The sequence below is a fragment of the Tupaia chinensis genome, unplaced genomic scaffold (assembly GCF_000334495.1).
Source record: "Tupaia chinensis unplaced genomic scaffold, TupChi_1.0 Scaffold000311_2, whole genome shotgun sequence".
Classification (NCBI taxonomy): domain Eukaryota; kingdom Metazoa; phylum Chordata; class Mammalia; order Scandentia; family Tupaiidae; genus Tupaia; species Tupaia belangeri.
The window spans coordinates 8,413,421-8,426,378 of record NW_006159803.1 but is presented as its reverse complement, the minus strand read 5'-3'; the positions used below and the strand labels follow the sequence as shown (position 1 = coordinate 8,426,378).

Here is a 12,958-nt window from a genome sequence, read left to right as displayed (position 1 = left end):
TGTTCTTCTCACTCACATCTGCCACATTCTGGTTTTGAACACTAGAGCTCCATGAAATTGCTGTAATTAAAATCACCAGTACGGGGACCAGCAGTTAGCTGGTAATGGCTATGTCACTGGACTCCCAGGTAGCCGACTGTGGTTCGAGTCCCAGACCTGGTGGCTTAAACTCACGGCGAGCACGTGTGTGTGCATGCCCAAGATCTTAAGAGGAGAATGGAGTAGAAGGGATTGCGGCATGGCCATCCCCCCTAATTTCTCGCTTTTTGTCTCTCTGTCTCTCTTTCTGGCGAGCACATGCGCCCTATAGCAAAAAACCTCTCCAAAAACAATTATTTTATTCAACTTTATTTATTTATTTATTTATTTATTTATTTAATTTTGACTAGAGAGGGACAGGGCAAGAGAGAGAGAGAGTAAGCCACCAGGTCTGGGACTCAAACCACTATCGCCCATGTGGGAATACAACATCCTCAAGCACCACGCCACCTTGCCAGCCCCTTGATCAAATATTTTTACTCATGTTTCTCCTAGGTATTATCATGGGTTTGTCTCTGGGCATGCTTTCCCCATTCCATTAATACAGTTAATTGATTTTTTATTTTTCACACAGTTCATTTGGCTATGAACTCATGAAAGCAAAGATCAAGTATTCTTTTTTTTTTAGAGAGATTTTCCCTACAGGGCACGTGCGCTCGCCAGACAGATAGAGACAAAGAGACAGAAAGTGAGAAATCACCCCCCAGGGGGGATGGTCACGCCGCAATCCCTTCTCCTCCATTCTCCTCTCGGGATCTTGGGCACGCACACACATGCGCCCGGCGTGAGTTTTAAGGCATTGGGTCTGGGACGCAAACCGTGGTCAACTATGTGGGAGTCCAGCGACATAGCCATTATGCTAACTGCTGGTTCCCCCTACTTATTCTTTAACAGGGTTTGCAGGCATAAAAAAGATACTCATTATCTTGAAGTTTCAAAGATTTTCTAGGTTATCCTGAAATGTAGCTGCTTATCTGGCATGACCTAATCGTAGGCTGTGTTGTGTACACATGTTCCATATTTGGCAGAGCAGGGAACAGACAGCGTGGCTGCCGTCTTCCCGTGTTCACAGTGTTTGCGTCTCTGGGTCATGTCAGCTTGACCCAGCTGCCGTGAGGTTCTCCCTCTGGTATTTTCGCCAGCCATTGGTGATTATTGCCCAGGTTCTTTATTTCATTAGAGATTGGAAAATGATAATGTCCATCTGCCATATGAATGCTAAGTGGAATAATTGGATACTTTATTAATTTGGATTTTTTTTATTATGATAAACAAAATTTTTGAATATTGTCTATTTTTAATCACCAAGTTCGGTCATGTTAAGTGTGTTCATGCTGTTGTGGAGCAGAACTTTGTTGTCTTGCCGATCTGAAACTTCATACTCATTCAGCCGCCCTTTTTCCCTTGGTGACCCCCATTCTGTGTTCTGTTTCTATGACTTTGACTACCTTAGATGCCTCACATAAATAGAATTATGCATCGTTGTCTTTTTGGTTTATTTCATTTAGCATAATGTCTTCAAGTCTCAGCCATGCTGTAGCACATGACTGAATTTCCTTTTTCAGATTTTTTTCACTGTGGTAAAATACACAAAACAAAGTTGACCATCTTGACCATGTGTAAGTGTATAGTTCAGTAGTAGTAAATATATTTATATTGTCACACTGCCATCACCACTGTACACCTCCAGAATTTTTCATCTTGCAAAACCAAAACTCTGCACACGTAAAACAGTAGCCTCTCATCCTTCCTGCACCTCCTAGAAACCACCATGTTACTTTTTGTCTCTGAATTTCAAGGAACCTTGTGTGAGTAGAACTAACACAGTTCCAGGGGCCAGCAGGTGGCATGGTGGTTAAAAGCGCTGGACATCCACATGGCTTACCATGGTTCAAGTCCTAGACCTGGTGACTGGCTTTCTTGCGCGCTCTCTCTCTCTCTCTGGCAAATTAAAAGATAACAATGATAAATAAATGATATAATTCTTTAAAAAAGAAATACACTGTCCTGGATGGATTTTTGATTCATTTCACTTGAGTGGTTTATCTCTGTACTGTTGGCTAATCAGGGTTGCAGTGTGACTGCAGGGTGTCCTTTGCACTCTGGGTTAGTCATACAATTATCACTAGATGGATGAGTCATCGTAGTGAGAGAGAGGGAGCACATCTGGTTTCGAGATTGTCTTTACCTTTTTCTTGTACTACAAAGACAAGGGCAGGCTTTCCTGTCTGTAGACTAATTCCAGCTCTCCTTCTCTTGCAGAAGTGATAGACCTCACTCATGATAACAAAGATGATCTTCAGGCTGCCATTGCTCTGAGTCTGCTGGAATCCCCCAAAATTCAAGCTGATGGAAGAGATCTTAGCAGGTTGTTGGTTTAGTTTTTACTCTTCACTCCTCTTACTCATGTGCAGGCCAAGGACAGTAGCTCAGAGTGCCACTCAGGAAGAGTTCTGCCAGGCTCCTTTAATGGCACCTGAATGCGGTTTCTTTCAGGAGACACTGAGTTTATATGAGCTTACTTACTCTTTGGCTCACTTTTTATTTTTGAGTTTTACAGTTTTTTCTCTATTCATGACAGAGCACAGGTATGAGCATGTGAGACGGGGAGGGAGAGGGAGAGATGGCACCCTACCCAGAGTCTGGCTATGCCGCGATCCCCTTCCTCCAGTCCTCAGTTCGTCGGGTGCTGGGCACTCAGGCCGGTGTCGGGATGTCTCAGCTAACTGCAGGTGTTCCAACTGCGGTTGTCTTGTGGAATCTGGTTCTCTCTCTTTCTTTTTTCTTTTTAAGAATTATTTTATTAATTTAATTAATTAATTTATTTATTTTTATTTGAACAGAGAGGGACAGAGTGAGAGAGAGAGATAGGGAAAGTGAGAAAGCAAGTCGCCAGGTCTCGGACTTGAACTGTGGTCGGCCATGTGGGAGTTCAGCACCCTTAACTACCCTCCAATTGCCGGCCCCAGGAATCTAGTTCTCTTGAGCAATGCTTTTCTGGCATGTCAGAGCCAGCTCTGGTTCACTTTTTTTTTCTTTCTTTATTTTATTTATTTATTTATTTTGGAGAGGTTTTCGCTATAGGGCGCGTGCGCTCGCCAGACAGACAGAGACGTAGAGACAGAAAGCGAGAAATCACCCCCCAGGGGGGATGGTCACGCCGCAATCCCTTCTCCTCCTTTCTCCTCTCGGGATCTTGGGCACGCACGCACACGTGCCCGGCGTGAGATTTAAGCCACCGGGTCCGAGACGCGAACCACGGTCGACTACGTGGGAGTCCAGCGACATAGCCATTATGCTAACTGCTGGTTCTGGTTCACTTTTTAAAAACCCAGATATGGAGCTGGCAGGTGGCGTGGTGGTTAAGGGTGCTGGACTCCCACATGGCCAACCACAGTTTGAGTCCTGGACCTGACAGCTTACTTTCTCATCCTGCACCCCTCTGTCCCTCTCTGGCCAAATTAAATAAATAAAGTTAAATAAAATAATTCTTTTTTTTTTTTTAATAAAATAATTCTTAAAAAAGAAAAAAGATGTGAGAAGGGTTTTATTGCAGTGTTTTTGAGTAGAAGCCATCAAGGTTTTAGAGTTTACAGTTATTAGGGGGAAAAACAACCTAGTCCAGGTATCAGATAATACACAATCAGGCTAGCTCTGTGATACGGAGAAGCCTTATCAAGTCAGCCCTGTAGCTTAGTGGTTAAGGGGGCCAAATCCCACACGGCCACCCATGATTCAAATCCCAGCCCTGGTGGCTTGAAACCCACACCAAGTGGAGGCTGTGGTTCGAATCCCTAGCCCAGTCACCTGACACATACCAGGTACCTGCACAAGTGCCCAGGATCCCATGGGCTGGAGGACTAGGGGAGGGGGATCATAGTGTGGCCAGACACCATTGTAGGTACTCATGTCCCCCCACCCTTTCTCTCTCTCAGTCATTCTCATGTACTTTTATCATGAATAAAGAACAAAAAGTTAAAACTGTGTATATAGTCATGTATTGCCTAGTGATGGAGGGACATTCTGAAACCTACAGCTTTTCATATAAGAGCCGTCCGTAGCATTGTGTCTCAACTCAGTTCCATAATGGACCCTACTAGTAGTAACCACTTTTATGGGAAGATTAAAATTTCTTTGTTTAATCGTTGCTGGTCACTACATTGTAATCTTTCAGTTATTATTAATACATAGTTTTTCTGGCATGTTTGAGTTATCTGTGAGAGGTCACCAACATCCTCCATATAAAAAGTGTTTTCTAACTACGTTCTTTTATTGCTATGTCCTTTGTTGGTACAATACAGGATGCAGGAGGCAACCGCTGCAGAAACTAAACGCTCCAAGAGGAAGCGCTGTGAGGTCTGGGGAGAAAGCCCCAACCCCAACGACTGGAGGAGAGTCGATGGCTGGCCAGTTGGGCTGAAAAATGTCGGCAATACATGTTGGTTCAGCGCTGTCATTCAGGTATGGTATTTTTAAGAGACAGTTGCGTATTTTGTAAATTAATTTGCTAAACTGAAATGTGAGGAATGACAACTTTAAAGAATTTAAAACCAGGGAGTTTTTTTCCCATGACTTTTTTGTGTTTTGGCTGCTTTCTTGTGTTCTGGATGAGAAGCTCTGGCGTCGGAATTGGGCCGCACTGCAAACACAGCCTCCTGTGGTTGGGATCCATTGTCTAGGTGTCTCAGGTCAGCATTTACGGAACACTCTAGGGCAGCAGAGCAAGAGTGGCTGGGGCGGGGGGCAGCAGGTGGTGTAGTGGTTAAGGTGCTGTACTCCCACGTGGCTGACCATGGTTTGATTCTTGGACCCAGAGACTTGAAACTCAAGCCAGGTATATGCACGTGCGTGCCCGAGATCCTGAGAGGAGAATGGAGGAGAAAGGATTGCAGCATGGCCATCCCCCCAGGAGGTGATTTTTCACTTTCTCTCTCTCTGTCTCTCCAAAGAGCACATGTGCCCTATAGCAAAAAATCTTTTTTTTTTTTTTTGGAGAGATTTTTACTATAGGGTGCATGCACTCGCCAGAAAGACAGAGACAGAGAGACAGAAAGTGAGAAATTACCCCCAGGGGGATGGCCCCGCCGCAATCCCTTCTCTTCCATGCGCCTGTCAATGTAAGCCACCGAGTCCGGGACTCAAACCACGGTCAGCTATGTGGGAGTCTAGTGACATAGCCATTACACCAACTGCTGGTCCCCAAAACATCTCTCTTAAAAAAAAAACAAAACAGTGACTAATGGGAGGTCAGTGGTGGCAGCCTGGAGTAGAGAAATGGTCAAAGTCACTGAAAGAAGTGAAACCGTTCTTGAGGTCTTGAGATCAGATGCAGGTTCTGGTGAGTGAGCAGATACCGGGTATGTGCAGGAGAGAGGCGAACAAGACACCACAGTTCCAACCCAAGCAACCACGATTAAGTGGATGACAGTGCCATTCCACACCATCGGGTGTGTGTTAAGTAAGAGTGGGTTGTAGTTTGAGCTGTGCTGAATTTGAGGTGCCTGTGAGACACCCACAGGGAGTTACCATGTAGCCAGTTAGCTATAGGAATCTGTGGTTCAGGGCCAGGTTGACAGTTACACATATTTTAAATAGGAAAGAACATAACTAAAGTGAAGAATATTTCTTTACTGCAGTTATTTTGAAAGAAAGACTTTGAATCCATTTCTTTCTTTATTTCAGTCTCTCTTCCAGTTGCCTGAATTTCGAAGACTTGTTCTCAGCTACAGTTTGCCACAGAACATACTTGACAATTGTCGCAGTCACACGGTGAGTTGGCGTGGAAGACTTTCTCCGCGGTGGTTTAGTCCCTTTTATCCCAGAGGCCTCGACATTTTTTACTACCGCTGATAACCGTGGTACTCTTAGGCTTGGGCTAATATTTGTTTTTCTTTTGAAATGGCACGTTTCCCGCCTTTGTGACAATAAATGAGAGTTTACAAAATTGTAAATGTGAGTAGGAATCAAATTAGAAGAATGTTCCAAGAAAGGGTGGCGAGTCACCTTGCCAGCCTCAACTCTCCTGGCGCTCTGGGAGGGAACCTCAGGCACCCACCCGTGCTGTCTGTGGTGTCCTCCTCGCTTCTGTAGCTGCCCAAGCCAGTGAGACAGTCAACGACCTGATGCCAGGGGCCGCACCCTAGAAGAAGTTTTGGTCTGTTCTTTCCAGAGGATGTAGCCTGCTCCCAGTGATCAAACACCTCCTAACACTCCATCTTGGCGAGATGCATTTTCCTAGCAGGAGAGAGGGCAGCAGCTTCACAAAACAGACATTTGTAATTTTCCAACAGTGTTATTTCTTTGGCGTCTACATTGTTATTCTTTTTTTTTTTTTTGGAGAGATTTTCGCTATAGGGCGTGTGCGCTCGCCAGACAGAGAGAGACAGACAGACAGAAAGCGAGAAATCACCCCCCAGGGGGGATGGTCATGCCACAATCCCTTCTCCTCCATTCTCCTCTCGGGATCCTGGGCACACACGCACACGCGCCCGGCGTGAGTTTTAAGCCACCGGGTCCGGGACACGAACCGCGGTCGACTACGTGGGAGTCCAGCGACATAGCCATTACGCTAACTGCTGGTTCCCTACATTGTTATTCTTTAGTTTAGCAAAATCCCCTCCAAGTCCTTGTCTAAGTCCTTAGGACATAATTTGAGATCTGGGTCTGATCTAGATGTTGGTAAATGTGGGAGTGGTTATTGACAGTTTTTCTCTTTACATTTTCATTTTTCAAATAAGCTGTTGTAAGGTTCACATTGCTGTGTTTTCTACAGGAAAAGAGAAATATCGTGTTTATGCAAGAGCTTCAGTATTTGTTTGCTCTGATGATGGGATCAAATAGAAAATTTGTAGACCCTTCAGCAGCCCTGGACCTGTTGAAGGGGGCATTCCGGTCATCCGAGGAACAGCAGGTAGAGAAGCCTCACTCTTCTCCTGTTTTCGAGGCTGCCCCATGCCCTTGATTTCTTGGTAGCAGCTGGTTCCAGTGTTCCTTCTTGATGATATGCAGCCCTAATGTGGAAATGCTCTCCTAGTAGTTGGAGCTGAATTCATTGGTGGGATGAGGGCGAGTTTCCATCTGCCTAAGCCCAGTGTTGGTTCTAACTCCTATGCTGTCTGTGCCTCTCTTGCAGCAAGACGTCAGTGAATTCACACACAAGCTCCTGGATTGGCTAGAGGACGCATTCCAGCTGGCTGTTAATGTTAAGTGAGTATCCAGAGTTTGTTCACAGTGGGCCACTGAGAGTTAAGATATGGGGGAAAGTTAACTCTTCTTAAGTAGAAATGCGCTGGTTTTTATCAAACCTGCCATGAGGTACTCCTCATGTGTAGCCCCACTGCCAGTGATTTTTCTTCTCGGAAGCTATAGGTGATCATTTTAACCTGTAACTTCTTTAAAAAAGAGCCATAACTGTTAACCTTGTGCAAGTCATACATAGCTCATGCAGTAAAATGTATTTTTAAAAAGGTCAGATCAGGAACCAGCAGATGGCATAATGGTTACATCACTGGACTCCCACGTAGTCAGCGTGGAGTTTGAGTCCTGGACCCAGTGGTTTAAAACTCATGCTGGGCATGTGTGCGTGCATGCTCAAAATCCTGAGAGGAGAATGGAGGAGAAGGGAACGTGGCCAGCCCCACAGGGGTGCTCTCTCACTTTCTGTCTCTCTGGTGAGTGCGTGTGCCCTGTAGTAAAATCTGTCAAAAAAAAAAAAAAATAAAAAGCTCAATCCTAGACGAGAACCTGGTGATGTAATATGGATACGTTGAATTTAGTCTAAGGCCAAGCTGGGTAGTCTATGCTGGTTGGTGCTGCTGTGTGGGAGGCCGAGGCCACATGGCAGGTCTGGATACAATTCCTGACTCACCCTAAAAAGCTAGGTGTGGGGCCAGTTCTGTATCCTGGTAGTAGAGGCAGCTCTATCCCAGCTGGCTTACCCTGCTGTTTGAGACAGAGCACGCAAGCATGAATGCCCCCAATCCTGAGAGGATGGAGAAATGGAGGAGAAGGGATTGGGACAAGTCATTCCCCATGGAGGGTGCTTTCTCCCTCTTCCTCTCTGTGTCTCTCTGTCTCTCTGGTGAGCGCATGTTCCTCCAAGGTGTGGGGGCTAGGTATGGTGGCACATGCCTCCAGTTCTAGCTACGTAGGGGCCAAAGCAGGACGACTGCAACATAGTGAGTCCCTGCCTTAGAATTTCATCTAAAACTACTTTTGAGGTCTGCGGAGAAAATGTTGGTCATTTCAGTCACTGGAAGAAGTGAAATTTCGGGCAGAGAACATGAGGGTACTTGAAAAAGTTTATGGAACAATGGAACTTTTAGTACTCACTTTCTATAAACTTTTTGAAGGTCCCTCACACAGTTGCTGAGAACTTTGTTTCTAACTAGTTTTAATTATGGATAGATGAATTATATATAACAGAATGACTTTGCAAAAGGCAGTCCACATAGTAACAATTTAAGATGGGTTTGGAGAAGAAAACTTTTAGTTCCATTTCTATTGCACTAAGGAGTAAACGTTTTTGTATTTTTATTTGCAAACTGCATAAGAAAGTCATTCTCATTTGTCTACTGTTTCTTTTTTAAAGAATTGTTTCTTTAATTTTATTTATTATGATTTTCAATTTACTATAGGGCACATGCACTCACCAGAGAGAGAGAGAAAAGTGAGAAAGCAAACCGCCAGGTGTGGGACTCGAACCGCAGTCAGTCATGTAGGAGCCTAGTGCTTCAACCAACACACCATACGCTGCCCCTCGTGTACCATTTCTGTATCTTATACATTGTATATGCATATCACTGAATATAGATGAATATAGTGAATGCATACAAATAAATGCTTGTATTTAGCAGTCTAAGTGACTCTCCTATTAAGACTTTAAGCAGTAAATGTTTGAACAGAAATAATGCTTTACTTATTACAGATTACGCATGGCATTTGGGGGGGGGTGGTCAGTGAAAATACACTATTTTTGCTTTTGAATCATAGTTGGGTTTGGGGTAGTGTGTGTCTGATTCAGATCTGACAAAGTTGTCTCCCTTTTTTAAAAGCGGTAGTTCCAGGAACAAATCTGAAAATCCAATGGTGCAGCTATTCTACGGTACTTTCCTGACTGAAGGGGTTCGTGAAGGTAAATTCTCTAACCTGAATGTTAGTTATTTCTAGACTTCCAACCTTATCTTTTTTTTTAAAAAAAAGGATTATTTTATTTACCTTGATTTACTTACTTACTTACTTAATTAAAATTGACCAGAGAAGACGAGAGAGAGAGAGAAAACAAGTTGCCAGGTCAGGGACTTGAACCCTGGTTGGCTATGTGGGAGTCCAGCGCCCTTAACCACCATCCCACCTGCCGGCCCCTTGACCATGTCTCTCTTACTGTACCCTTTGGGGGTGGCATAATAAATATACTTGAGAATCGGACAGACCCAGTGCTGAATATTGGTTCTGCCTGGAAGTGTCTGTGTCACTGTGGACAGCTCAAATCTAGCATTCATGTCAGACACGCAGTGTGGTAATGCAGTTTTCTCTGCATTGCTTTTTCCGATATGCTATCTAATCTCAAAAGGTTTTATTGAGTTGAACTGCCACAAATGTTTATCTGTGGTAGAGGCTTGTCTAAGCTGTGTGTTGGATACATAATTTTTTTTTCCAACTAGAGAATTTCAGGCTACACGCAAATAGCAGTATCAAAATTCCCATGAACCCAACAACCATTAGCCCATTGGCCGTCATTCCTCATCTAACTCTCATCTATTTTTACCTCCCAAATATTCCTTTCAAAGCATAATCCAGTATCACTACCACTGCCAAACAGCGTTTAGTTTTGATTTTTTTTTTTTCTTCTGTTTTTGCTTTTGGGTTTTTGTCATATGATGTGTGTGCTCACCAGAGAGAAAGAGAGGCAGAGAAAGAGACAGAAAGAGAAATCTCCCTCTAGGGAGAATGGTCACACTGTGACCCTTTTTCCTCCATTCTCCTCTCAGGATTTTAGGCATGTTCACACACACACTCTGTAATTTTCAAGCCACGGGTCTGAGATTTGAACTGCAGTCGGCCATGTGGGCATCTAGCTCTTTAACCACCATGCCACTTGTTGGTCCCCCAAATAGCATTTTTTTTTTTTTAAAGAATTATTTATTTATTTAATTCCATTTGTTATTCTTTTTTAATTTGACTGGGCAGAGACAGAAAGGGAAAGCGAAGAAGCAAGCCACCAGGTCTGGGACTTGAACCACAGTCGGCCATGTGGGAATCCATTGCCCCTAACTACCACACCACCTGCTGGCCCACATTTTAATTAATTAATTAATTAATTAATTAAAAAAGAATATTTTATTTTATGTTATGTATTATTACTATTATTATTTAATTTAACCAGAGAGACAGAGAGAGAGAAAGCAAGCCACCTAATCTGGTACCTGAACCGTGGTCAGCCATGTGGAAGTCTAGCATCCCAACCACTACACCACCTGTCAGCGCCCCCCAAACAGCATTTTAAAATATTGACTATTTAATCAGTTTTCAGATTTCTAATTTGTTTACATAATTTTTAAAAATAAAGTTTATTTTTGTAGTTTGTTTTAAACAGGGTCCCAATGTTACTCACTCACAGTTGGTATGTCTTCTAAGTCTCTCTTTGTATCTACACGTTCCCCCCTTCATCTTTTCTTCTTTGAAATGTACTTTTTTGGAGAACCTGGCTGGTTTCCGAGTATCTACCCCAGTCTGAAATTTTGCTGTGTGCATTCCCATGATACATATTTAACATACTCCTCTGCTCCTCTTGTAAATTGCTGGTTGGAGCTAGAGGTTTGTCAGATTCAGGTAAGACTGAACCTGTGGCCAGACTGATTTACAGGGGGCAGGAAAATGTTTAATTAGGAGGTACTTAATGTCTGATCATCTTTCTTTGGGCGTGATTAGCAGTGGTTAATGGTCAATGCTTGGCCCACTGGCTCACTAGAGGTCACCCAATAGGCTCCAGGGTAGTTCTAACCAGTGTTCAGGAAGCTGCTGCATTTTAAAAGATACTGTCCTTGTGGAGCCAGAAAATGGGCTTTAAATAATTACAGCGATGACTTTCAACATCAGTCTCTCTGTTTGCCTAGGAAAGCCCTTTTGTAACAATGAGACCTTCGGCCAGTATCCCCTTCAGGTAAACGGTTATCGCAACTTAGACGAGTGTCTGGAAGGGGCCATGGTGGAGGGCGACGTTGGGCTTCTTCCTTCTGATCACTCAGTGAAGTACGGACAAGAGGTGAGGCGCATGTTTCTGTCTGCTGTCCTCATGACAAGGCCAGTTAAGTAGCATGAGCTTTCAGGCACAAGTTTCCCATCACAAACCAAGTCATTGTACACTTGCCAGGTTTTGAATTTGTGTGAAGTCTCTCATCAGTTGACATGAGTTGAGTCAGCGAGTCTTAGCGCTTTGATAAAGAAAGTCTGTACTAAAACTATGCATTTGAGCTAATCATAATAAAGGTTGTATGCTGCTTCTGATGTTTTAAGTATGATCAAGTCTCTCTCTTTCTGTTGAAGCCTACCTGTACCTGAGTAGGGAGAACCCACTGCCTCCATATTTTCGGAGGGTAAAAGTACAGTGATTAACTCCTATGGTATGCCATTTAGAATATTTTCCCTATTACAGTGTTTATTGTTCTCAATTGTACATTCTGCCTTTGCTTTAACACTTTTTAATTTAGTTTTCTTTCCTTTATTTATTTATTTACTTGTTTATTTTCGTGGGTTGGAACGAAATGGGGGGAGTTAGAGGGTGAGCAAGGGTACTTCATATTCTCAGCATTCCAGTTGGGTTAAGCGTTAGTGAGTAGCATTTGTAGCCTAGTTGTCAGCACTACACAGTTTTGGTCATTAACCTCCAATTGTACATTTGAGTCAAAACAAGTCTAGCATCATAATTGCTGTGGGAAAAAGAAGTCTTGACTCAAAACGGGGAGGCTATCTTGAGCCTCTTGCAAGTGCATGATCTTGAGGCCCTCGGGGACTCAGAGAGAGCTGCTGCCTCCCTCATTTTTTGAGGGAAGAACTCGTTCCCAGTGGGAAGCATCTGGTCTGGACTGTCTGTGCAAGTAGGGAGGGGATGTTCAATGGCCATTTAGACCTCTGCAGTCCTGTAGTCAAGGATGGGAACTATAATAACAGGTGGAAAGCAAACAGAAAGTCACCTTGCTTTAGCCCCAAGGTAGTTGAGCAGACCATCTGCATTCACCTTATCGTGCCAATGAGTACCTGAAGGGAACACTGTTTGCACCTTTGGTAAAGGGAGCATTTAGAGGTTCGCCAGAACCTCGGACATGCAGATGAATCGAAAGCAGTGCCTTCCCTGGTTAAGCTTTTCTTCGTCTGTGGTCAGTAACTGGAAATTAAAATTTTTTTTTTTTTTTTAAATTTGGAGGTCAGTGCTTTTCTTTCTTGAAATTAAGGTAACTTTGTAGGTTGACTTGACTGGCTTTCTTATGAAATATCTGCAATTTCTAGAATTCAGATATTTTTCTCAGAAGGTTGAGAAATCATAAAATTAGGCTATTTCAGACTTCCTGTTTAGACATAAAGGGGATTTCAATTATGGTTAGTAGACTAAATAGTACCTAATGTGTGTACACATACTAGTGTTTGTACCTGAGGCCTGGACACATTTGTCTCCTCAGTCATGGGCTGTTCAGATGGTCGTTTCTCATTCTTCAGCTGTTCTAGCTGTTTTCTTCAGGTTTTGAACCACTTGAGTACTGAGGACTCTGTGAAGGAGTTGTGTAGATGCTCACTGCAGTTTACCTACCCAAGGGGGGTGGTTCTGAGGATGATGACTGAGGAAAAAAAACACTGTTGACTGGCTAGTAAGTTTGTACTCTTCAGGAATATTTAAACATATTCTCTAAGAGGGTAGGATTGTTCA

At 43.5% G+C, this 12,958-nt stretch overlaps 1 protein-coding gene across 1 annotated transcript in view; it reads left to right on the top strand.

Annotated features, from left to right (window-relative positions):
• Positions 1 to 12,958, top strand: part of USP28 (ubiquitin specific peptidase 28) — a gene marked incomplete at its 5' end in the record, with an annotated part of 42,580 nt that overhangs the window by 4,341 nt on the left and 25,281 nt on the right. The window contains 6 exon segments of the mRNA XM_027772888.1: positions 4,341 to 4,500; positions 5,722 to 5,808; positions 6,812 to 6,949; positions 7,172 to 7,245; positions 9,099 to 9,172; positions 11,154 to 11,302. Of these exon segments, the coding sequence (XP_027628689.1) occupies positions 4,341 to 4,500; positions 5,722 to 5,808; positions 6,812 to 6,949; positions 7,172 to 7,245; positions 9,099 to 9,172; positions 11,154 to 11,302 (682 nt within the window).